The sequence below is a fragment of the Styela clava genome, chromosome 14 (genome assembly GCF_964204865.1).
Source record: "Styela clava chromosome 14, kaStyClav1.hap1.2, whole genome shotgun sequence".
Taxonomy (NCBI): Eukaryota; Metazoa; Chordata; class Ascidiacea; order Stolidobranchia; family Styelidae; genus Styela; species Styela clava.
In genome coordinates this window covers 4999924-5024333 of record NC_135263.1, presented here as the reverse complement: position 1 = coordinate 5024333, position 24410 = coordinate 4999924, and the positions used below count along the sequence as shown (strand labels likewise).

At 35.7% G+C, this 24410-nt stretch overlaps 3 protein-coding genes, 1 long non-coding RNA gene and 1 pseudogene across 4 annotated transcripts; 2 read left to right on the top strand and 3 right to left on the bottom strand.

The window, feature by feature from the left end:
* Positions 1-14: 14 nt before the first annotated feature.
* LOC120340649 (protein YIPF5-like) lies at positions 15-4423 on the bottom strand. Its single transcript, XM_039408963.2, has one exon. It carries the CDS (start codon positions 4420-4422, stop codon positions 3661-3663), a length of 762 nt encoding a protein of 253 aa, XP_039264897.1. The 5' UTR covers position 4423; the 3' UTR covers positions 15-3660.
* Positions 4424-4470: 47 nt separating this feature from the next.
* On the bottom strand, positions 4471-7284 carry LOC120340648 (gamma-interferon-inducible lysosomal thiol reductase pseudogene; annotated as a pseudogene).
* A 392-nt stretch (positions 7285-7676) lies between these two features.
* On the top strand, positions 7677-9393 carry LOC144432121 (uncharacterized). Its single transcript, XR_013480400.1, has 2 exons — positions 7677-7877; positions 8262-9393. It is a non-coding gene; the product is annotated as an uncharacterized LOC144432121 (long non-coding RNA).
* A 643-nt stretch (positions 9394-10036) lies between these two features.
* Positions 10037-12541, bottom strand: LOC144432040 (uncharacterized). Its single transcript, XM_078120051.1, has 3 exons — positions 12331-12541; positions 11568-11722; positions 10037-10769 (listed from the first exon to the last, which is right to left on the bottom strand). The coding sequence occupies exons 1-3, from the start codon at positions 12496-12498 to the stop codon at positions 10358-10360; spliced, it is 735 nt and encodes a 244-aa protein (XP_077976177.1). The 5' UTR covers positions 12499-12541; the 3' UTR covers positions 10037-10357.
* A 7520-nt stretch (positions 12542-20061) lies between these two features.
* Positions 20062-24159, top strand: LOC120340365 (uncharacterized). Its single transcript, XM_039408607.2, has one exon. It carries the CDS (start codon positions 20270-20272, stop codon positions 22250-22252), a length of 1983 nt encoding a protein of 660 aa, XP_039264541.2. The 5' UTR covers positions 20062-20269; the 3' UTR covers positions 22253-24159.
* The last annotated feature ends 251 nt before the right edge of the window (positions 24160-24410 follow it).

Here is a 24410-nt window from a genome sequence, read left to right as displayed (position 1 = left end):
CATTTTATATCTGATCTGGAAATTTAGACACAACAGCATGTTAGTTACATCTTTACAATGTGAGAAATTTTACGTGAATAATTCTCGGAAAAGTACAGGAGGATACAAGTTAGAAATCACAAAAATGGTAGAAATAACAAGACACATTGCCCATATAATGAGATAATTTATTTTTAATACACAACAATTTGACACTTTTATTTTTATTTTTGAAAACATTAAAATATTTGACAAAGTGAATGAGTTGATATCGCCAACCTTTATTAAAAATCTCTTCCAGTATCCATCGATGTATTTTTCAAAGTGAAATTCACCAAAAATAATTCGAAAAAATTTCTCACATTTTAGATTATTTACATCATAAATATAACTATATACAGTAATACACATAGGTAGGTCAAGAAAATTAATTAAGGCACAAACATGCAAAACCGACCAAAAATAAGTGAATTTCTGAAATTTTTTCATCACCAAATTTTTTAAAATGTAACATTATCCTATGACATTCTGTACTAATTAAAAATAACAGCACATAAATGTATACAACAGTCGAATCGCATACAGTATACCAGGAAGTTAAAAGACTAACAAGCCAACAGATAAAAGAATGACGATCAAAAAATAATAGAACTATGAAGTGAGAAATCAATCTATATTGACTCACAGAATATCAGTGAGCCCCATGGACCACAAAGCACCAAGCAGTAGAAGGAAAAAGTTTAATGGTAAATATATTGATCTAAACGGACACCAAAATGTTACGCAAAAGCAACAAATGGGTACGGTACAATTATACTATGAATCAAAATACTAAGAAAGAGTCATAAAATGTAATGAACTCAACATGAAATCCCACATGAAACTAATAAAAATTTATTGTGAAGAGGCCATAAACTAAAACTAATAAAACCAGCCCATGAGTCACTGAAGATCATTTTTTTATGAATCTGCACTTATTATTAAGTTTTGCATTGTTTTCCACCACCACGAATGAGTTGGCACATAAAACACAAAGAGACGAATATGAAAGTTGAGCCTTTAGGATGTCAAAAATATTCCAACCCAGATGTATTTGGAATGGTAAATTATTTGCTTTATTTATTATCTCTTTTTAATTCTGACTTTTTTGACTCAAAGAATATCCTTATGATAAACCACCATCCACCAACTTGTGTCTTTTAATTTACATCTACAAAATTTCAGCTGTCAACTTTAATGACGCCAAACATATTTATATAGGCCTACCCTTACAGCTCATTCACAAAGCAAACTAATACAGTTCAACATTACCTCTATTTATAGGAAGGCACAAAATTTGATTTGCAAAATTGCCGTTCAAGGACCAAGTGTCACTAAAGCTACATTTGTTGGTATTGCTGTAGAAAAACATTTTTACATAATGACATTGATGTACACGTACGTGTTTTTGGAACTCAAAAAGCAAATTGACATCTGGCTATGACTGAATGGAAAATGTAAACTCAAATTGCGACTATAATAATAATAATAAGCATTCAAATATTCACGATAAATGAATAATGAATGCAACACACTAATTTGGAATATGGGACTGTGATCGATTCTGTTACACAGAATAGTATTTGCAACCTTTACACCATATTGTATGGTTCCGAGAAAAACTATATCACAATAAATTGTAAAAATATAATCGGCATCTGCATTTTATCAAGCACTATTTAAGGTACTTTTTTTGATTTTCAGGATATTGTCCAAAGCAAAAAAATTTACTATTTATTAATACCAGCACTAAGTGACCTTCACATTTTGGATAGTATTTCGAATTATTGATTAATTTAAGAGTCACATAGGTGGATTAAACCCAATCTATTCCCAATTGAGCATTATAGAAAAATATAGATAGATGTATATTAGCTTATTTTATAGTTAGAAAGCGCATTTTGAGTTTTAAAATTAGAAATGCATGGCTACATCAGCAAAATACATCATTATCTATACATATTCTATAATATATGCTTATATTATTTGGAAATTCTGCTACTTGAGTACTGAATTAAAATAAAACAGAAAATTTACCAACTGTTAAAGTAAATAAAACAGTCAACATTGAAATTTAACACATCTCAATCATCTCACACATAGGAGAAAAACTATCTTCTAGTGACTGAATTTTGTTTCTAAATTTCTGAAAACTAAACTTAAGAAGTCTTGAATACTCTATCCCAACTTCACACAAGATTTGAGTTTCATAACAAAGCTTCTTCTACAAACTTAATACACAGACAATGACTAAATTTGTTTTAATCAGGAAATGTTCTTTATTACTAAGCATTATACAAACAGCTTGGTAACAGGAAGGATGCTTATTCTTTATAATTTTCTAAATCTCTTGAATTTACAATGAGAGACATTTATTCAAGTTATTATCAATTAAAATGATACATATGCTAATAACAATTAAATCATTCTCAAATGAAACCATCTTTGAAATTAGGATTCAGATGAAAAACTACATCAGTTGATAGGTTGTTATTATTCATGTGTGACAGATATGAAAAGTTAAAGGCACTCCAGAAGTGTGTATACCAATACTAATTTTGTTTGCCGGCTTCACATCAAGTTGTGTAAAGGGACTAAAACCTATGGGCATGGGGTATATTCACTTGGCTAACACAGACAGTCCCTGAACTCTTAATAAAACTAAAATAAGGAAAATTGGACAGAAAATTATGGCCTAATCCTAACCTGGTACACACACTACGGGAGTTCCAAGTAAAATTCTTTTTATAATTGCAATTCACAAACTATGGTTTAAGGATGATTGATCTTTCTTGATTTTCCGTTATTATTCTGAGGTAGAATAATAAAGCTCAAGGAAAATTACCATATCTTAAATATATAAACAATATGTATCTATTATATCACTCAAATATTACGACCAAGTGACGCACAAAGCAACTATTTGTAAAGCAGGCATAAGTTAACCTCATAGAAAATGAAACTATGTTGGAAGTTGAAACGATAAAAATCAGAATCTACGCTTTAATTTACTAGTAAGTAGTTCTAATTGGATAGTATTTCCCAATAAGAATTTAGTGGTTTTCAGTACTAGAATTTGTGGCCACAAAACAGGAAACACAGTCTAGAAAGTCCCTAAATATAAGGAGTCCATAAAGTCTCAAAATTTTGGAGGTTGTAAAGGGAATTTATCGATACCATATATTGTTTTGGCCCTCACAGATGTATTAAATGAAGTAAAAATACCTAAATGATTATTGATGAAAAAACAACAAACCTGGTCAAGATAAATTGAGAACTGACTTCATAAAAAAATTGAAATTCCAAAGAGACTTTATGGACACCGTATATAACTATTCAACTAAGAGCAAAAAACAAATTCATAGAGAAGTCTTGAGTGAACATTTTAGTTGATTTATTTGAAGTAATCAGCGTTTAATATCCGATATAGAAACTACTTGAAATAGCAGGTTGATTTGTTGGTTTTTCAATTTATTTTATCTTGTCTTATCTCATCTTGTAATTTATTTATTGTATCTACGTTGTTGATTTATACATACAATAACAAGCTTTGAAATGTTAAAAGACCTATAGATATATTTATGATTTGAAATCCATTTCATTACAATCAATTTAAACATGCTAAATTGTAAAATGTCCAGTTTAAAACACTGTTAGCAGTGCGAATACACCGTACAATAGGGCACATGGATAAGCAACCAGTAGTTGCTGGGATTCCATATTAAGTCCACAAACGAAAAGTTTCGAAGCTGATAAGCTGCACCATCCCACAATTAAAACTGATAACAGGATACCAACAAGACCTTGTAAAGATAAGATAAGCGATGTTGATGATAAGATAACCATAGGAAGAATACAGTAACCAATAATTGAAGCAACGCATCCAATTGAAACGCCATCCATTGTCATCAAGTTGAGTAACAAGTACATTGCAAGAACTCCCATTCCGCCAATTCCGTAAATATATCCAAATTGAACTTTTCCTCCAAGAAGTAAAGTTCCGCCGAGTGCTAAACAAAAGCACAGAGGGCCAGCAAGGTCAGTTTCGTTAACTATACTTGGGTCTGTGTTAGCGAAAGGATTTAACACAGCAAAAGTTTTTTTCGTGATATGATCAAAGTTTATGCCTAATTCTTCCAAAAGTGGCGGTTCCTCATCAAACCCTCCAGTATAGTTATCATTTCTTTGTCCAGGGTCTGGTTCTTGCGGCGTCATCATTTGTGGAGGGGAATTCGGGACCATAGGTTGTTGTCCATATCCGCCATAAGCTTGTTGGCCATACTCATACTGGTTTTGACCTCCGTAACCTCCATACTGGGATTGATCGTAACCACCATATTGTTGTTGTTGGTTTTGGTCATAGGACGAAGCATAGAATCCATCGTTAGAGTGATCAAAAGACATTCTTGTTGCTTTTAATTACAGAGTATAAGACCTATAATGTTTATATTATCTAGAATAAAAGGCAAACGTTCAATAAATTATACATTACTGACAAAAATCTTTATTAATTTCTCTTGAGTAACAATATTAATTCAAATCTCAATTTAATAGGCATCTTGACTATGGGGATAACACATACCAACAGAGTTGAGGTTGATACAATAACATTGAAACGGAAAAAGCATCAATACAAAAAAATGCTTCATGTACGATGGTAGTTGACACTCACAGTATGTAACATAAATTGTGAAAGAATATGAAATAAAAATTCCCACAATACTTTCAAATGAGGTAATAATGCTGCAAAATGAGGCACAGATGTACTGGATCAGTGGATCCCAAACAGTGGGGCACCCCCACATAGGGAGCGTAAACAATTTTTTGAGAGGCGTGAAGCTAATTAAAAATAAAAACATTCGTTAGGTTTGATCTTGCCCGCCATATTTGTGATTAAACCTTTTCATTTATTCCATTATTTATGTTCTATCCAAGCATTTTCAATAACACATACTTTTGCATTACTATCTGTTATTTGTAGCTTTTAGTATCTAGTTATTTTTGAGGTGGGGCGCGGGACAAATTCCAAAAAGGGGGGCGCGGCTTAGAAAGTTTGAGAAACCACTGTACTAGATGGTATGAAGAAAAATCAGTGCAACAACAGCGTTACAAAAATTCTAGATCTGAGGTCTCGGACCAGTTTTGAAGTTTTCAACCTTTGTTTTATTTACTCCTTTACGAGTTTCACAAATAAAAAATTAGTATATACTTCCATTTTGACCATTGAAACATTGGACATCTTCACTTAATAGGCATCTTGACTAGGCCTATAGGGATAACAATTAACAACAGAGATGAGTTTGATACAATAACACTGAAACGGGAAGGACAAAAAAAATGCTTCATGCACGATGGTAGTTGACACTCACAGTATGTAACATAAATTGTGAAAGAATATGAAATAAAATCCGCACAATAATTTCAAATGAGGTAATCCAACCATAGATTATTAGAAGGATAAAATGCTTAATAATGACTAATGGGGCACAGATGTACTAGAAATTATGAGAGAAAACCAATGCAACAACAGCGTTGAAAAAATATTTAAGATTTGAGGTGAGGTCTCTAACCAGTTTTGAGGCTTTCAACTCTTTTTACCCCTTTACAAGTTTAAAAAATAATAATAATCTAGTATATACTTTCACTTCAACGATTGAAACATTGGACATTAGAGGATGGGATTTCAATGTAGAATTGTTGCTGTAGATCCCAAATATCATTGCATTAAGTTCCCATAACTACTGTTAAAGTACATATCAATGCTAATCAATGAAATTTACCCGCAAAGCAAGACAATTTAGTCCAGATGTTTCAAACCTTTGCGATGTGATGAACCCCTCATAATAATGATTTGTCTGGAAGCGACAAAGGACAGATTTAACTTCAACAATAAAAGACAAAACAGTAAACACAGTTAATACACATTCATTAAAATTCAATTTCCCAATACTTATCTATTCTAAATAAATATAAATTTCATAATCACCTTGACTTGATAAATCTTATTCATTACATTAATATTAATAATTCATTCTGCGTTTTTGTGAGTTTTAGCAATTTCACTAAAATGAAAATATTATAATTACACATAGGTAATATTCTATAACATAAATGATTGATGATTTACTCTGAAATAGCAAACCTAGCAACTTTATAACTCAAACAAAAGCCATTTAATGGAACATAGGATGAGACCCAACATAATCCTTGCATTGAATTGGCTTTGTTCCTCTATAAGTGTCACACAGAAGCTTTGGCAGATTATTCAGAGCATCCTTTTGCAATGGCTTCGTGTGCCTATCATTAATAACTACCCATGGTACATATATCTGCTTTGGTTTGAGGCTATCTGTTGCCATGGCGGTTTTATGCATGAGTGCATTTCCTTCTGGACCACTCGCACATTTATTTATTTCAGACCATTGAAGTCCAGCATTTGTCACACACTTTTCAGCTGCATTAACGGGATCTTCTGCAGACTCCATACAGTAAAATATCGGGAAATATTTCATGATATTATAATTAGTGTAATATTGAATGCAATTTTCGATAAGATTTCCAACACACTCTCTCGGCCCATGTTGGCAAGTATAATCCCACATTTCAGTGTTTGGATTTTTTGTTTCGTTTGCATTGCCATACGAATACATTTTTAAATCCATGATATCCGAGTCACGAAATTTTTTCCAAGTTGGGTAAAGCATTTGAACAATATACTCAATGCTGTCGGGACATAGGGATTCGAAGTAAACATCCACCTTTACTGGCTTAGCGTTTGAACCATCTTTCCAGAACCATTCTGCACATAGAATTTCCATGCCACAGCTTTGTGCAATTTCTTTGGAATCGCACCAGAAACGAGGTGGAATATTGCATGATGAAAATAATGCTGATGTTGTTGACACAAAAAATGCAACAGCAATAATATGATTGAACATCATATTACAGTATTATTAAAATAATATTTATTTTATCTTTGCTATAAGAAGTGAACATTAAATTACTCAAATTGAGTGCATGGGTATGATAAACCGGTGGATACTGAATAATGTTGAAACTCATCATTGTACCAAATTACAGAATTATCTGTCTACACATCATCCTCCCCCGGGATAAAAATGTAAAATCCTATCCAAAAGTTTCCAATACAACTTAGCGAACGTGCGCCTTTCTGCCCGCGTTCCGTAACATTATCAAACTGGCATTCCTGACACGTTTTGGTTTAATAAGATATATTGACAGTACAACTGACCGGTAACTTTCGTATAAACTTACCAGTGTATTACTTCGAAATCCGTTAATGCTTCCGTATGGAATAAATTCGTTAACCCCTTTACAAAAAGCCTCGCGTGGTGACAAAAGATTTGACTATATTTTGATCCGATGACAACTAGAGTTAATGGACACATCAATATTTACTAGAGCATGACGCAAAATTGCTCATCATCTTGTTCCGCTCTTCAGAGCCGTTCGCGCAAAATGGCCGAAAGAAGAGCGAATTAGGACGGAATTATATAATTATATACGCTCGCCACCGCACCCCTGATTACTCTGCGTGGGTTCGCAGGTTCGAATCCCATGCGGGGATAGTTATGTGCGAGAGGAGGGTATTCACCTCTTCAGCGCCTCCACTGGATAGTGAGCAGGACGTCAGACGACGACTTCGCGATTTTTACTCTGGCGCGTTTTTTTTATCTGTCTGTGTAATGGCTGAGCGTATCTTTAGCGACGATTTGAAATATCTTCCTGATTTTAGTTTTGATGACGTTACAGAATATGCTGAAAGCATGCTGGGAATGAAAATAGCGCCAAGAGAGGATACAAATACTTCTGGGAGTCTTTCATCCACGATTACAAAGGTATGGTAAGTTAGGTACGGCAAGTAAGATTTTTCAGCGAGCGGGACATGATGATGTCACATGTGCCGTAACCACTGTTATAATTTTAAGCATTAAGAACGTCAGTAAATAATGACTTGTGATGTACATTTATTCATGGGCTATTCAGGATTTACCTATTTATTTTCATAGGGGATCTAAAAGGCAGGGGGCCGCTTATAATTTACACAGCTTTCCTAGAATCTCCGTCTGCTGTTGGCATTTTTGTACAATGAAGGAGTTTGAGATAAATCAACTATCTGATCTCATTACACCTAGGTTTCGATTAAACCATGCTGAATATGCAACAACCATTGAAAGCAAATTAAGCTGTAACTTATCACTAATATGCATTATTATTTTCAGTTTTCCAAGATGGTCAGAATTTTTCAATGAAGGCAAGATGTTATCGATCACAAAGAAAAAACGAGCCACCTCATTCATTATTTGTAACTTTGCGACCGAACAATGTACTGAGTGCTACTTGCTCTTGTACAGTGGGAGAAGCAATTTGCTGTCATTCTTTAGCATTGTTGTACTGCACTGCGCATTTCAGCAATCTCCAACTAAAGAAATTCCCCCCAGCTATTACTGGCACTATGCAATTACAATCATGGCATCATCCAAGAAGCGAAGGATTCAAGCAGCTGCCTATCCAAAAAATTATTATTCAAAATCCATGTTCGAAATCCATCAGAACAATTCGCAGCACTCTACACAAACCTGGAAGAATCAGGCAATGGCAGAGCTTTCTAAATTTTAGTCAATATAATATTCAGTTAAATACAATTTTGCCGTCAAATCCATCTTCTGTTGTATGTATTTCAACAAATTTTGGACAAGCACCATTTGGGAGTCCTCTAGCATATCAGCAGATATGTGATGAGAAAAGTTTTGAATTCCCTTCTCTCCCTCTGTCTAGTTTGTCTCCACAGACTAACACGGTGTTAACAGAAATGCAACACAAAGTGATGCAAAATCTGACTTTGGGCAGAGAAGATTGTAAACACATTGAATTTATCTTGTGATGGCAACCTATGCTATGGCTTATTATAAGTCAAATGCCCTATGTCTGACACTTTTGACAAGGTTTCTTGTCTTTTTAAAAATAATAAAGGGGAATGGACATTGAAAATGAATCATGATTATTATTTTCAAATAAAGGGGTGTTTAGGAATCACAGGATTCAAGTGGTGTGACATCATTATTCTTTTACCTTCGAGTGCATGTTTTATTGATCGCATATATTTTGATGATGCATATTTTCTGGACCTACAAATGCGTCTGGAATTCTTTTTTTTTTATGATCATTTCATAAATACGGTTGCAACAAACATGTCATCTTGAGGACAAAAATTTTTCACTTTGTGAAATGTCTGAAGGATAATTATATATCAAGAGAAAAAACTTGCCTAGGCATTTATGTATTTTATTGCTTTAAATTTAGAATGTAGTAACCAGTTGCTTTGGGCTTTCAACTATTTTTCAATAAATTAGTATTTTGTGTATTCGCCATAGTGCAATTTGTTGAAAACAGGTGAGAGGCAGTACAAAAGGCTATTCTGAATTTTCCCTTTTCTTTTACTGTTAACCTAATATAATGTTGTGACACCCACACCCTCTGCTGTATATTCTAACAAAGCTAAGATTTTTAAAGGGACATAAAATATGTCCTGAATGTATTTGATAAACTAAACTGCTCGAACTAAAAATAATTATTTAACAATAAACAAACTAAAACTCAAAAATAAAACTAAATACCTACTTCTAAAACAAAGAACCGCTAAAGTTGGTTAATAAGCAAACAACGGTCCATAGTTGATAAACTGTTCCCAGCATACTCAGTGGTATTCTGCCTTTGAATAACTGATATTCTTTCACCCTTCTGATTGCTCGTTCTACGTGGACTCTAAGTGAAGCAATCTTGCTGGACCGCAATGCCTCCTCATATGTGAACCGCCCGTTAAAGTTGAATGGAGGAATATTTAGACCCACACCTTTCACTTCCAAGAAGCTCCTGATGGCAAATCCTTCGTCGCACATTACGGAATCCCCTCTTTCAAGCAAACTCAAAATTCCAGATCTCCGGATTATTCCACTGTCTGATATGCTACCGCAAAATAATAAACTGACAAAAGTTATTGGACCATGGGGAGCAATACCCAATAAACATTTTAATGTTGTATGGTTTTTATAAAATGAAAAAAACTCACTTTGGAGCATGAGTGAAGATGGTGACTGGCATAAAATTTCACAACAGTCAAGGACTATGCGTGTAGATCCATAACCTTGGTTTTTGAAACACTGTGGCATATTTTCATAAACCTGCACACGAGTAGGCCAAATTGGGATAGATGCCAAGGTAAAATAAAGAAAATTAGCCCATGTGATAACTATCCGAGGGACAATGGATTGTGATATGCAAAAAACATCACTAAGATGGATCTCATCAAAGCCCTGTCTCAGACGACACAAAAAAAAAACAGTTCATCAGCCAGTGGAAGCGATCGCTTCTTACAATGGTGGTCTAAAAAATCGCTACTTCCATTATAAACTTCTTCGCTTACAGCAGACCATAGTGTTAAAGAGTTAGCACAGTCCAACAATATGTGGAAAAAGTCAATCAATAAACAATAGGAACTAAAGCCAGTATAATATTTAATCATGGGGCTTGACGCCTTGAAACGTTCCATACCGAATTTAGATATTGACAGCTTTGAAACTTGAGTTTTTAATAAATTCTCAATTTCGTTTAAAGCTTGCTCAAGTCTTTCTTCAGCTGTTTTCACTACAATGCAGTAGTTGTGATCCACTTGAGCAGGATTAATGTGATTAAAACTCAGACTGCTTGGTACAGTGGCATCATCAGTGGTTCTGAACAAATATAATAAAATTCATTAGCAAAGAAATCACATATTCATCCTGGGGAAAGGAAGGATGATAAGACGGCTCAATTATATGATGAACCAGATATCGGTGAAAAGTCATATTGTACCCAAATTACAGCTTCAAGTATTGAATCCTCTGCATTGCATGTATAGTTTGTGTACTCACAAAAAGATTTGAGTCATTTTTTTCAAATGAGTTGAATCTGGACCAGGGTGGTGCAAACCCAGGCCCGCGGGCCACATGTGGCCTGCCGCTCCATTATCTGTGGCCCGCATCACATTCGGAGAGAATCAAAAAATCGCATTTTGTAATAAAATTATTCAGAAAAATATTTTCACATCTCTAATGGCACTGAATTGACTATTGTTATGGCTAGCTGTGAGGCAACTAGCAAAGTTGAATGATGTGCTTGGTAGTCTAAATTAGTATCTGGCTTTCTATCTTTTTTGTCTTAATATATGCTAACAATGTAGGCATCATAGAAAACTAAGAACCGAATACGGATTCTATTAGCCAGACGGGCTATGTCTTATAACTATGTGTTTGCACAATGAGAGTGTTTATTTTGTATTGCACTGTTTACCTATTCTTGGCACTATTGTGGCCCGCGAACAATGCAAAAATAATTTTGTGGCCCGCGGAGCCGACAATGTTGGACCACCCTGATATTCTCGACTTTTATAGTCTGTCAAAATATTTTTTCAAATTTGTTAATTTTAAATTTTGGTTTGATACTAGTATGGTGGTATAGTCTAATTTAAAAAATGATATATTCTGTTTTACCTCAGTCTATTTGGCAGTGGTCTCTCTGCAATTAACTTTGTCCAACTAAATTTTGATGGAACTGAGTTGTGGTGCAAACGGCGTCGACCAGAAGGCGTCTCATATATGTCTTCGGGTCTGAAATGGTTGCCACAAACTCGCGTGCTTGGTGTAATCTGTTTTAATAAGTCAAAATAAACTAGCTGATAAGAACTGAATAAATACCACCAACTAAAGTGAAGCTAGGCTTCAAGGAATTAATGTATGCCACCTAATAATAATATAGGTTATCAAGTTTAGCTTGATTCCCATAATCAGTACACCAGGAAGATATTGACAAAATAAACACTTATTAGTCTACAGAATCAGAAGAGCCCTAACTAAGATTTGAAAAGAGCAGAAGTTAAATTAATTTAATTAAGTGATTCAAGAATCTTGCTGCACACTAAGACTCACAGCAAGACTCTTAAATCACTTAGGATAGTTATCTTTACTCTTGCTACAGCATCCTTGCATTATAGGCATACCGACCCGCCGGCACAAAAGCATAGAAGAAGGATAAGTAGTTAGTTTCGTAGAAACCAAATCATTAGTTAAATTAATTGTTGCTAAAACTGCAAAAGAAAGTCGTGGGCTGTGCTCACCTTATATACACTCACATATGGCCTACAACCACATAGATAATAGCCTAATACCTAAAGTAGAAGCGAGAAGAGAAAATCAGGGTCAAAACTAAAATTAAAACCAGAAGAAAAAAAATATTTGCCACAATATACTGACTTACTTGAAAATGTTTACCAGGATCGCGACGAATACTGTGAATCCACGCTCTCTTCATTTTTTCATTTTTGGGGAAAGAGTGGAACGATAAGTGTGGTGAGTAACGGCTATCGCCATTACACAACGGTACGCAGCAATGCAATTTGGATCCACCAGACGCACGAGCCGCCATTGCAATCGAAAAGCCCAAACCAGTCCAACGTCGCGGGGAAGCAGAAGACAGTACTCTCCCGCGCATGCCCACATAAAAACAAAATGGCGACGCTCAGTGGCGATAATGAATACCCTCCATTGGCTGGACTCCTAGCCGTCGTAGGGTGGTTCACGTAACCGCTGATCGGTTACGGCTTTCTCCACCATCAAGTTCATGCTTCCGAAACAAAGAACTAACTAATCCCATACCGAACATGGAATGTTAACCGGGCGAGAGGCCGTGGTTCGCCATATGGTTAAGCCGTGTTGTCGGTTTTCCTCTCCCCCGGGATAAATATGTAAATCCTATCCTTATCCTAAGTCTAACTTACACACAAATGGCAAATTAACTCTGGAAATTCCCAAGCGACCTATACTCAAAAAGTCTTTAACGCAAAGTCCTTTAAAAATAAAACATTGCTTTATTTTCCTTTGAAAATTTTGTATATTTGAAACGAATATTATTTATTTTATTCCTTATGCTTTCCAAAGACCGTTCGTTTAAATATTGAGCATATACCACTTTCTTCTTTTATTTCACCCTTTCCTCTGTATTGCCCGCTTTAATGTTTTCACCTATCAACATCGCCTTCTCTCACGTTTCCCAGGACTTCGTATTTCTCCCTTTTGCGGTCTGATATCATTTCATTAATTATTCTGTATCACTCACTCACTCTGCTATATTCTTCTATCTCCTCTTCCCACCCGGTTCCGCCGCTTGTATGTATGTTTATTCGTCTCGTTGAAGGAAAATAAAAGAGTTGACGATTATCAATATTGAAGATGAGATGTATGCACAAGACCATACCGGCCCTAAAACAAAAATGTGCCGCATGCACCCCTTTTGATAGGTATTGAAGTATTGAGTGCGATTACTTACGCATATATGATATGCAGCACTCGTGGGTGATAGTGTCTTCAGCCCACTATGGCTATTCTAGCAAAAATGTAACCGTGCAAGCTTTGGTGAAATGCGATAATGTTATGTATATATCAAATTCGTAGGTACTGTTTTTCTGTTCATATTCTATTTTCTGGTTCTAAATACAGCCGAAAATTATCTTAAAAGAACTTGGTAAAAGCATTTCAAGGGAACTTATCAAAATTGCATTTTAGTCGGTGGACAAGAAAGGCATAAAAGTACAATGTAATAGAGAAATAAATTATAAAGGGAAGCTTTGTTATGAATTTTCCAAATTGAATTAAAATAATAATAGAATAATATGGTATCCTTGGATGAAGAAAGGGAAGAATATGTTTGATTTGGTGCCAGGCGACATTATTGGAATGAAATCTTAAATCTAAATTGATGTTATTTTGTCCTTGTTAAACTAAGCTTGATAATAGAATGGTGAGCTAACTATTAAATCAGTTCATCGTTCCATATTGAATCCGGGTTGAGTAGCCTGCGGAGCTGAAATTGCCAACTGGTCCGCTTGTGCGGTTTCACCTCATACAGTCGATTTTGCGCGACTAGTTTTTATTCTGTTGCTCTTCTTTTGGCTGTGATCTAATTCCACCCTTTTTAGTGTCGCGGGTCACTTTCACATGGTGAAATCGGTTGTGGGCCGCAAACGTTTTTACTAAGCTTAAATTTTCAAGCAATACTATACATTGGCATAAAAAATCGAAAGAAAAATAATAAAGTCAGCAATTTTCTCCTTTCACCTAGTGCAAAACTTACTTTTGAATGTCATTGCTCAACTGTTTAATATTAACGGGTAGTTTTGATACCGCACAACGTAACTGGCCTGTCAAATTGTCGTTTGTCAGCTTACTCGTATGCTTTGACTTCATAATTTACAATTTCGAAAAGAAAGATTCGCACAAATATGTTGTTCCTATTGCCGCCGCAATACGCATCTTATCTTCATCGATATACTCACTGTAGAATAAGAAGTTTTCTATTTGAAACAAGTGTTTCAGTTCCGTACTTGACTGGACATCGATCAACTCAAGTTGCATATATTGTGGGGCCTCTCCTACGCGAATCCCAAATGGACACATAAAATTTTTAAATAGACTGTCGAATTTCTGTAAGTAGTCAAATCTCTCTTCAAATGCTTCCAACAACTTCTGTAAAATCATATTCTGTGGCGCTTAACAACGCTTTTCTTATGGCGAGCCGCGTACAATTAATCTGCCGTTTACTGCCGATATGGTATATCGGCAAACACGCAATATCGGGACGATATATCGGTTGAGCTCTAATCATGAGGGAGTGTGACAATAAAGATGCATGCCTTCAGTCTCAACGTGAATCGAAATACCAAAGGATACGAGTCACAACTGTAGTTTGAAATTTTACCGGTACCTAGTAGTCTACCTCAGGGTGGTTCAAGGTGCTAGGTTGAAGGACCGCAAAAACTTTTGAGGAAGTCTCGCGGTCCGCAAGTCGGAGAAAACCCAAAACTAATCGAAATATCGCGAGTTTACTTACTTTAAATTTAATAAACAACGAGAGTTTACAGTTCTAATCAGACTATTATTATGTTGCATGGGTGACGTTCTTTTAAAGTAGATATATAAAGCCTCCAGTTATTTTAAAGTTAATTCCCGAAAATTACCGTTGTATTTTACGCATCTCGCGTTTAATGTTGCTTCAAATTATATTCTTTCGTGACAGATATCACTTGAAATCAAACCAGACACTGTGTGGTGGGCAAGGAAATACGTTTCCGCCGTGTTTTTCCTTATGTCACCTTTCTTGCGACACTCATTTTATTACGAATTGTTATATTGAGTAATTTAAAAACTTGCAGCGTGAGCAAGCTTAGTGCCATCGTCAAATACCAACCCAGTTCGTCTAAGTTGGTATTTCGGGACCTTGCTGAAAAAAACTGGATTGCGCGGCGTTAAGTCGGCTCTGCGTTTCGTCACTACTGTCACATGGCCGACGCTTAATTAAAAACAGAGGAGTGTTTTTACTAAAATAAAGGCACAAAGCGTTTGAATCTCGGGATCCCGACCCCAGTTGGAATAGCTATAAAAAAAAACTCTAAAATGTTCCACCATTAGATACAAATATACGCTGAAACTGTTCGGTGAGCCGCACGGAATGTATCAGCATGACAGGGTTTGGACCACCCTGGTCTACCTTACCAAAAAACTCCCGACTCCGCTGACCAATCGTTGAAATGCGATCGGGGAACCGCCACATAGTGTAAATAGTTCATTGGTCCTATTGTTGGAGACGAAAGAATTTTTTTCAAAACAAAAATGCAGCAACAAAGAAAATACAACAACAATTTAGGAAAACGACTCATAGGCCCATTACGTGTCCGAAAAAAAGTTTCAGTGTTTATTTTTAATAAAGAAGATTAATATGATACTTGAAGACGAAAAATAAGCGAACATTTGAAGTTTGAGTCGTCTGGTGAACTCGTAATATTTTAATAAACACTGATAAACTATAAAAAATTCTGCTCTAAAATTTCTGTGGTGCCCCTCTTTGCTTGGTGCCCCAAGCACGTGCTTATATTGTTTAATGGTTAATCCGGCGCTGACTGTAGCAATCTCCGTCATAACCATGAACATTGCGAAAAGTAGTTTGATTCTCGTATAGCAACTTGGAATGTCACGAGTTCGAAATTTGAGTGGTGTCCTGGAGGTTACGGTATCACACTAACATCACCAACTCGCATAAACGGACTTCAAAGTTATGGAGACACTCAGATAAACCAATTTTTGTACATTCGTATAAAATGGACGACTTCAGATACATACAGGCAAATTACCAATGCAAATAAAACAATACTTTGTGAGATAAAGAACCTTTTTTTATCTGATGACGATTTTGGTTGCTGATTTACTTGAGTAAGTCGTGGTGGATTTATATCATATATTTAATTAACCATGACAAAATACATCCATGAAATTGTCAACGTGCTTATTCTGAGTCACCTATGATTTTGTACTTAGTTAAAAGCTTATAAAAATGTAGAGACGAGTTCATTTTCTATTACGAAATCTGGTATACGCAGACCATTCCCACCACGATCCGATTTGAATCGGGCCTTCAGGTCGACCTTGCCCGAGCCAAAGTCCATGTTATATCCACTCCAACGTTATATCCATCAAACCCGCAACAAACCCTAAATTACACTTCCTATGCGTATTTTAACAATTTTCTCAACGACTATATATATCCTATCCCGGGCCGAATTAACCAGTAAGCAAAGCAGTTACGTGCTTAGGGCACTATGGGAAAGGGGGCAGAAAATTTCATACGCGAATTTTCAATGGTTGCTCACTGTTTGAAATGAAAAAAAATCGAGTTGGCCAGATCATTCAGAGCTAATATTGTCCCGGTTGAAATTAATTTTTGCTTATCATTTTAAACCTCTTTAAAGGTTTGTAGGTACCGTTTTCTATTCTCTAAAAATATCATGTCTCAGCGTTCAATTCTTAGTGAATACTGAAACTTATTTAGAAAATCGAAGTCTTAAATGCTAAGGGCATAATACGGAACTGATCCCAACTCATAACAGTTTGGACAAGTTTACCAAAGTAAAAATTGTGGCACGGCATTTTTTGAGACACACTCAAACAGATACGGGATTCGACTACCAGAGGTTCTCAAACTTTTGGAGTTATAGAGCTCGTGAACTAAGAGATTGACTATTATTTACAAAGACCCACAATGAATTTTTTTAAAAATAAAACACCACACTGTGACCGATTAATGTTCCTGAGTAAATTGAAATTACTGTACTCCATTTTATGACTCAAATGTATATATTTGCTGTTTTGTATTTAACACATACACTTGGCAAATAAATTAATAGAGTAGTGTCGAAATTTGTCAACAAGGCTCTTATTGAAATATGGGCGTCTATATTTAAACACATTATGTTTCTGCTTTGCAAAATTATTATTTCCGTAAAGTGCGATAGTCGAGCGCGAACAAACAGATTACTGGCGTGATTACAGATCGCAAGGGAGGGTAAAAAAGAATCTTTTTATCAAATCGACTTATTCAAATATTTTTAACGAATTGTCGAATATCGGGTATTTTTAGTATATATATATACAACAGGCATCCAGAACGCTAGACATTCTAATGTTGGTGAGCTATTTCCGCCCGTCCTCTTTTTTACAGGGACCAATTATTACACAACGGCGAACGTCTAAGTTTGGGTTTATATTACTAGAAGTATGCGTTCATATCGGCGATATCTTAAAGACAGCTAATAAGGAGTGAATTCGGGATGTTATTTTGGGTTTAAAACTTTGAATGATTCAATAAATCTGCAATAAAGGCAATTCTGCTAGTCAAATAATAATTCTTTGTAAAATTTGGGAAAAATATCGCACAATAATTTGTTACCTTGTTTAACATTTTCAATTTTACGGAACGATGTTGGTGTGCCTTATGCAAAAATTAGAATTGAAACAATACCCAAATACGACCTCTCAAATTTGTCGTATCTGTTTGTTAGCAAGAGCCGTGGGGTAATTCTCGCGGAATTGGAATCACTTAAAATGAATTCAAAAATGAAACCTCTTCGCGGCACACCAAAATCATTCCGCGGCATACTAATGTGTAATACATACCTATTTACACGCCTTTCGTTTGGAGCAAGGTTCTGCACAAACAACACAATACAACTGCACAACCTGCGATGATATCATAGTTAAGTCTGAAGCTCCAAATCAGGGATCACCAGTCACCACATTATTTTTTTCTAAAACGTCCGGATGGATACGGAGATGCGCGATTGCGGGTCTGATCAGTGGCGCAGCTAAGGGGGGTTTGCAAGACCGATTTGTGCCTAGTTTATACATGAATGTAATTTGTCCTAGTTAAATGTAATATAGAAATATCACCGATATCGCTCTTTTTAGTTTCTTATCTGCCACAAAGTATTGCTTTATTTTTATCTGTATTTAGCCTATACCGTATCTAAAATTTCGTATTTAGAATTATTGTAAAAAAAATTATATCTGAATGTCCTTATAATTTTTAGGACCGATTGTTCGAGTCTGTGTCTTTACAGTAACCAAGCATGCAGAAAAATAACAAAGCAACAGAATTTTTCGCAGATCGGTATAAAAAACCGCGGACCGGCACTGGCAAGCACTCGAATAGCGGACTCGTCCCATCTCGAGTTGTCATACGAGAGAGAATCAATCTAAATACACTTCCCGCAACGACAATGACTGCGACTGAGATCAGTACAAATCGGATAGTCTACGTATAGTTCGTATCTGGATTGATATTTTTATCCCGAAAGTGCGATCAATTCGACCCATCGTTACAGATCGATTCAATTACAACTTTATCTGACAAACTTCAAACCTGTTGTTATAGCCTATGATGCAATCCTATACTGAATAATTCTTGTTATTAGAGTTAGACCCATTCTTAGCACGCGAATCCATGTCGACGGCGGTGGCGCAGTGCACGCGTTAGAGGAAGTTAAACAGTAGGTCCGGTCTGAGTTTAGGTTCGAATCCAGTGGGGGACAGCAGATTAATAAATAAGAGTATGCCAAAAAAGAATGAATAGGAACCATTCAGTTAGATCAGGGGTGGGCAACCTCTCTAGTCGGCGGGCCAGATGTGCGAAAATGAAGTCCTCGGTGGGCGGGATTATTGCATGAATAGTATGCAATATCTTAATCACATATATTTGCTAATGGCAACGAAGAAAATTATAAATAGCGTTTAATAAAGTTTAGAAATTACAAAAAATAGAGACCAAAAAACACATAATGAATTTATCATAATGTACTAAAAGTGTAAAAATGTAATATCATAATGTTAGGCTACTGATGTACAGTCAGCGGGCCGGTCAAAATTTCGTCGCGGGCCGGACGCGGCCCGCGGGCCGTATGTTGCCCACCCCTGAGTTAGATGTTGGCGTGGTTACAGACGAGCAGAGGACAATCCAAAATACGGGAGGATATTACACAATAAGGAGAGCCGGCATGTCAAATATCAGAGGAAGAAGACATGGAAACCCGAATGAAACCGGCCGAGCGAGCAAATATGGGACATAGGAACCACCGAGCCAGAAGCCGGCGCAGGGCAACAGAGGACAATTCCCAAAGCATGAAAAACCGAATGAAACCGGTCGAGCGGGTAAATATGGCTCACAATCAGATGTACACAAATCGGTGCACAACAGAAGTATGACAAGAATCAGATGTTCGAAAAAAATATGAGTGAGCGAGCGGAAGTAAAAAAATACACTCATAGACACTTAAAAAAAGAGATTTAAAATTTTGTCAGGATAAAGCGCAAGTGCGAAGAAAACGGGCAACACAAATAAATATATTAGCTATTTACCTTACATTTTCAGTCCGTTGAGAGTCGCGAGTTACTCGACGTTGGACCATTGAGGTGTACACCCGTGAATATGGTGACCGTACATTTGAACCCATGCGTATATCCACGGGTTCAATCTATATGCGGGTGCTAAAACCTATGAGTTAGGGTTAGTATGGGTTTAACTATCCGTGAAACAAAAAAAATTCCATAGGTGCAATAGCATACAGGTGCAATTGTCATGGGTTCAAATGTACGTGGGTTCAAATGTAATGGAACCCGTGAATATATACTACTACGGTACACCCACACCACAATGCCTTGGACCGTAAATAAATAGGTTGGACCCATTTATCTAATATTGAAACCGCGAGGTGGCGCTAACAAGTAAACATAAAAACTGGGTTTCACCAGGAAATTAGAGGTTTGAGAGATTAAAGGATTGGGGATTTGGGGTTCTCTGGTGCATCCCCTGTCCCATGATGGACCAAGAAGAGGGTTCCTCGGGTTTAGTAAGGAATCACAGTTCCTCAGCTTCGGACCAGACGCCAAAAAATATTGATAATGAAGAGCATGGCGGAGAAGAACGAGTCAAATTGTCCGATTTTATCACCATGTTTAGAGACGAAAAGATTTCAAATCATGGTGACGTTTACGATGGAGAAATAACAAGCGATACTTATGGAACTCGGTCCGTTGCCATAAAATTTATCCCTTATAGTGAGCAAAATGCGGAAGAGGCAAAAATAATGCTTTTGCTTAACCCACACACTCATGTAGTGTCTGTGATTCATGCCGATGTTTACCAGCAAGGACCTTTGCAGTACATGTATATTGCAATGGATAAATGCAGCCAAGAGAATTTACGTGGCTTTGTTGAAAATCGCAAGAAAGAAGGAAATTCTTTCGACTTTGAAATTGCTTTTAGTTTCGTAAAGCAATTATTTGCTGGGATGGAATATGTTCATAGTAAAAATGTGGTGCATAAAGATCTTAAACCTGACAATGTGTTTTTGTCACTTGATCATAAAGTTATTAAAATTGGTGACTTTGGATTGAGCGAAGTGCTTAAGTCAAGAACACAAACAATAAGTACCAGGAAAGGTTTAGGCACTGATGGATACAGACCTCCTGAATCATTTGTATCTGGTTTTCCAACATCTCAAAAAACTGATATTTATTCACTTGCTGTGATTGTTTACTTTTTGTTGAGTGATGGAAAACATCCATTTGGCAATGAAAAAGATCTCTGGAACTATAATATGAAGTATAATAAAAGTATGGATTTGATTGAACTTTTGGGCCCAAACACTGAGGAAGCTAAAGATTTGATAACATGGATGCTTCAGTTTGTTCCCCGTAATCGTCCGACAATAGATCAAGTTCTTGGCCATCAATATATTGTGCCATCAAATGTTAAAGGTATTCTATTTCAGAACATGTCGAAACAATTTTTAATCGACCTAAAATCTTGCACTAAGTACAATCAAGATTTGCTTTCGCTCGCACATTTTGAACATGAAAGAACAGAGATAAAAATCATTCCAAAATTGCAAAATAAAGTGAAAACATCAAGCAGTAAGCGTATGGCACCATTGCAGTTGTCTAATTTGATGAGAGTAGCAAAATATCTTGAAGAAAAAAAGAAGATACAAATAGCTGCTGAAACATCTGAAAATCACATATATTTAGGTGAAAACTTTTGGATGTTTGGTGATAAAAAAATACAAAGAGGATCATACTATACAGTTTATGAGGGCCAACAGAAAGTTCTCAACTCTTCTCAGAAACCACTTGCCATAAAATTGGACCACATTGAAAATATAGTCAGTCTCCGGAGACTGACATTTCATCCTAATATTGCTTCAATCTTTTACAGTGGTTACGTTAATTTTGAAGGTGCGGGTAGGACGTTCCTAGCAATGGAAAGATGCAATTCTCAACCTTTGAGAACATATTTTGAAGCAAGAAAGAAACTTAATATACCTTTTGATTTTCCTCTTGCTTTAAATCTTTCGAAGCAAATAGTTAGTGCTTTACAACACTTACATCTATCTAACTTCATTCACAAGTATCTGAGCTTAAATAATATTTTCTTTTCTCTCGATATGGAAAGTGCAAAAGTTATTTTGTATGGTTTGGCCAGAACTGTAGCCATGGATGATACATCTATGGCACCAGAAAGTGTTCGAGCCCCTTTATCAATGAAATCAAATATTTTTTCTCTCGCTGTTATTTTATATTATCTGTTAAGTTATGGGAGCCATCCATTCGGTGATGACCTATTTCAACAGGTTCTGAATATAAAATACAATGTGAAGCCTGAATTGAATGAATTACTTTGTCCCAATCCACAGTTGGCTCGGGATTTATTGATGAAAATGCTGGATTTCGTGCCTGAAAATAGACTATGCATTGAAGAGGTTTCTAATCATGAATTTTGGCGAAGTCTTACCAACTAAAAAGCCACATGTGCATCAGACTTGTAACAACGGTCCTCAAACTTTATTATCTCATTTACCCTTTTTGAAAATTAAAATTTGCATCCCAAATTTTTCATATATTTCACTATTACGAATACGTATATTGACATATTATATGGGCTTTAGATCGCCTTTTTGTCCCAATTGATTGTAGACGCCTAAAATTTATTTTGTTGGCTCCAATTTACCACAACACTCAGCTAATTTTTTATCAATATGCTAATTAACGAACAGACAGTCATCTCTGTAATAAGGGCGTAACATTTATTTTGCAATTTGCTACGTGCTCAGCATTCAAGCTGTAGTTTATTTGCATAGTGAAATTGTGATTTCCTTTTCGCCAAATTTATGACTAGGGTAGGGGGGTAAATTTTACCCTAGCTGAGAACTTTTGTAAACTAATAATCTGGGAGAGCTGGGGCAAGCCTCAGTGGTATGGAATATTGGTATGTCATTTCTATTTAACTGGCCAAAGTTGTCATTATCACAGAGTTTTTTGTCACAACATACTCTCTTTATCAGATGAGCAAACACACAACTGTAAAAATTGCTTACTAATAACTTGACAACTAAATTTAATTAATTTCATAATTTTTTTTATTATTATTTCTCACATTTAACTGCCTGTGTCCTACGGCCTTTTTTGTATCACACTTGGTAATAGTTAACTATGGTGGCATTTCATTTTAAAATCTCAAGTTTCAATCTGATGCCTACCACCTACGGTATATTAAATCGAGTGGGAAATGCCAAACCGGAAAGATTCCAATTGTCCTCCCAAAATAAAGTAGAACCTTACATATCAGAGGCTGCTTGTGAAAATCCTAGTTCAGATGATAACACTATAATCATGTTGTATATGAAAAAATATGTCTCAGTGTCCATATCAGGGGCATACCCAGTTTGTTTTTTCTGTATCATACATGACAACACATAAAACGCTTCTTAGACTCTTAATACATTTGAAAACCAAGGACCTGCTAGCTGTATCGGTCTAACCCTGCAATTAAAATCTCAGATCCACCCATTCTTCAAAAATTCCTAGCTACACCCCTAGTCCATATTTCTCTATTGCTGTGAGACCATATATAAATTTGCTGACTATTTCTTAAGTAGTTAGCCACTTCATATGTTAAGTTACTTTACAAAGAGTAAGCCAAATACTACTGTTTGATATAGTACGTTTCATCTCTATTTTATTTTTTATGCTAGCTCAATAAATAATTTGTTTTCTAATCATGTATTTTTGACGTTTATTCGTTTTAAATATGCAACTATCATATCTGTATCAACTACCTACCTATATACTTTTTAAATATATTTTTAGTCATTATATCATTAATGCTGCCATGAGTGCCAATGTATTAATAAAACTTTCATATGTTATGTAAGTCCTGCGTAGAGTACTTTCACAATTAAAACTCGATGAAATGACTGAATCATTTTATATCAATATATAAGGCTCAATGCCGATTGCGCACATTTGATCTTTTGTGTGAGAATGAAGTCAAATTGAACTGGAATAGATTACTGTTCTATGTCCATTTGGAGCAAAGAAAAAATTTTTTTTTCACCCGAGCACAAAATGAAAATCTATGCTTTTTTGGCTTGTACTTGATTAATTTTTGTTCAATTGTAACCCAATACAAGTGAAATTTATTTGTTTATGGTTATTTTCTGGCGCTCCAGAAGTGTGTATACCAATATGGAGGAAACTAATTTTGTTTGCCTAATTCACAAGTTGTGTAAAGGGACTGTAATCTATAGGCAAGGAGTAAATTTACTTGGCTAACACAGACAGTCCCCGGACACTTAATAGAACTAAAATAAGGAAAATTGGAATAAAATAATAGCCTAACCTGGTATACACACTATTACCCATTTTCTGTTATGTTAACTGGGATAATACTAACAAAATTTGTGATGATTCAAACCTTTAAGTAATTTTTCTTCAAGTAAATCTGTTCAAATTGTGAACTCACTCAGGAGGTTAATCTCAGAGTGAAGCTATGGGCAACCACTGGAGAGCCAGGAGTTACTGAAATATTATCAGCTGTCTGGTTTTTAGGCTGCTGTTTCGATCCTGTAGCTCAAGAATGTGTAAAATCATCAAAAAACAAATAATAAGCAGTTAGCA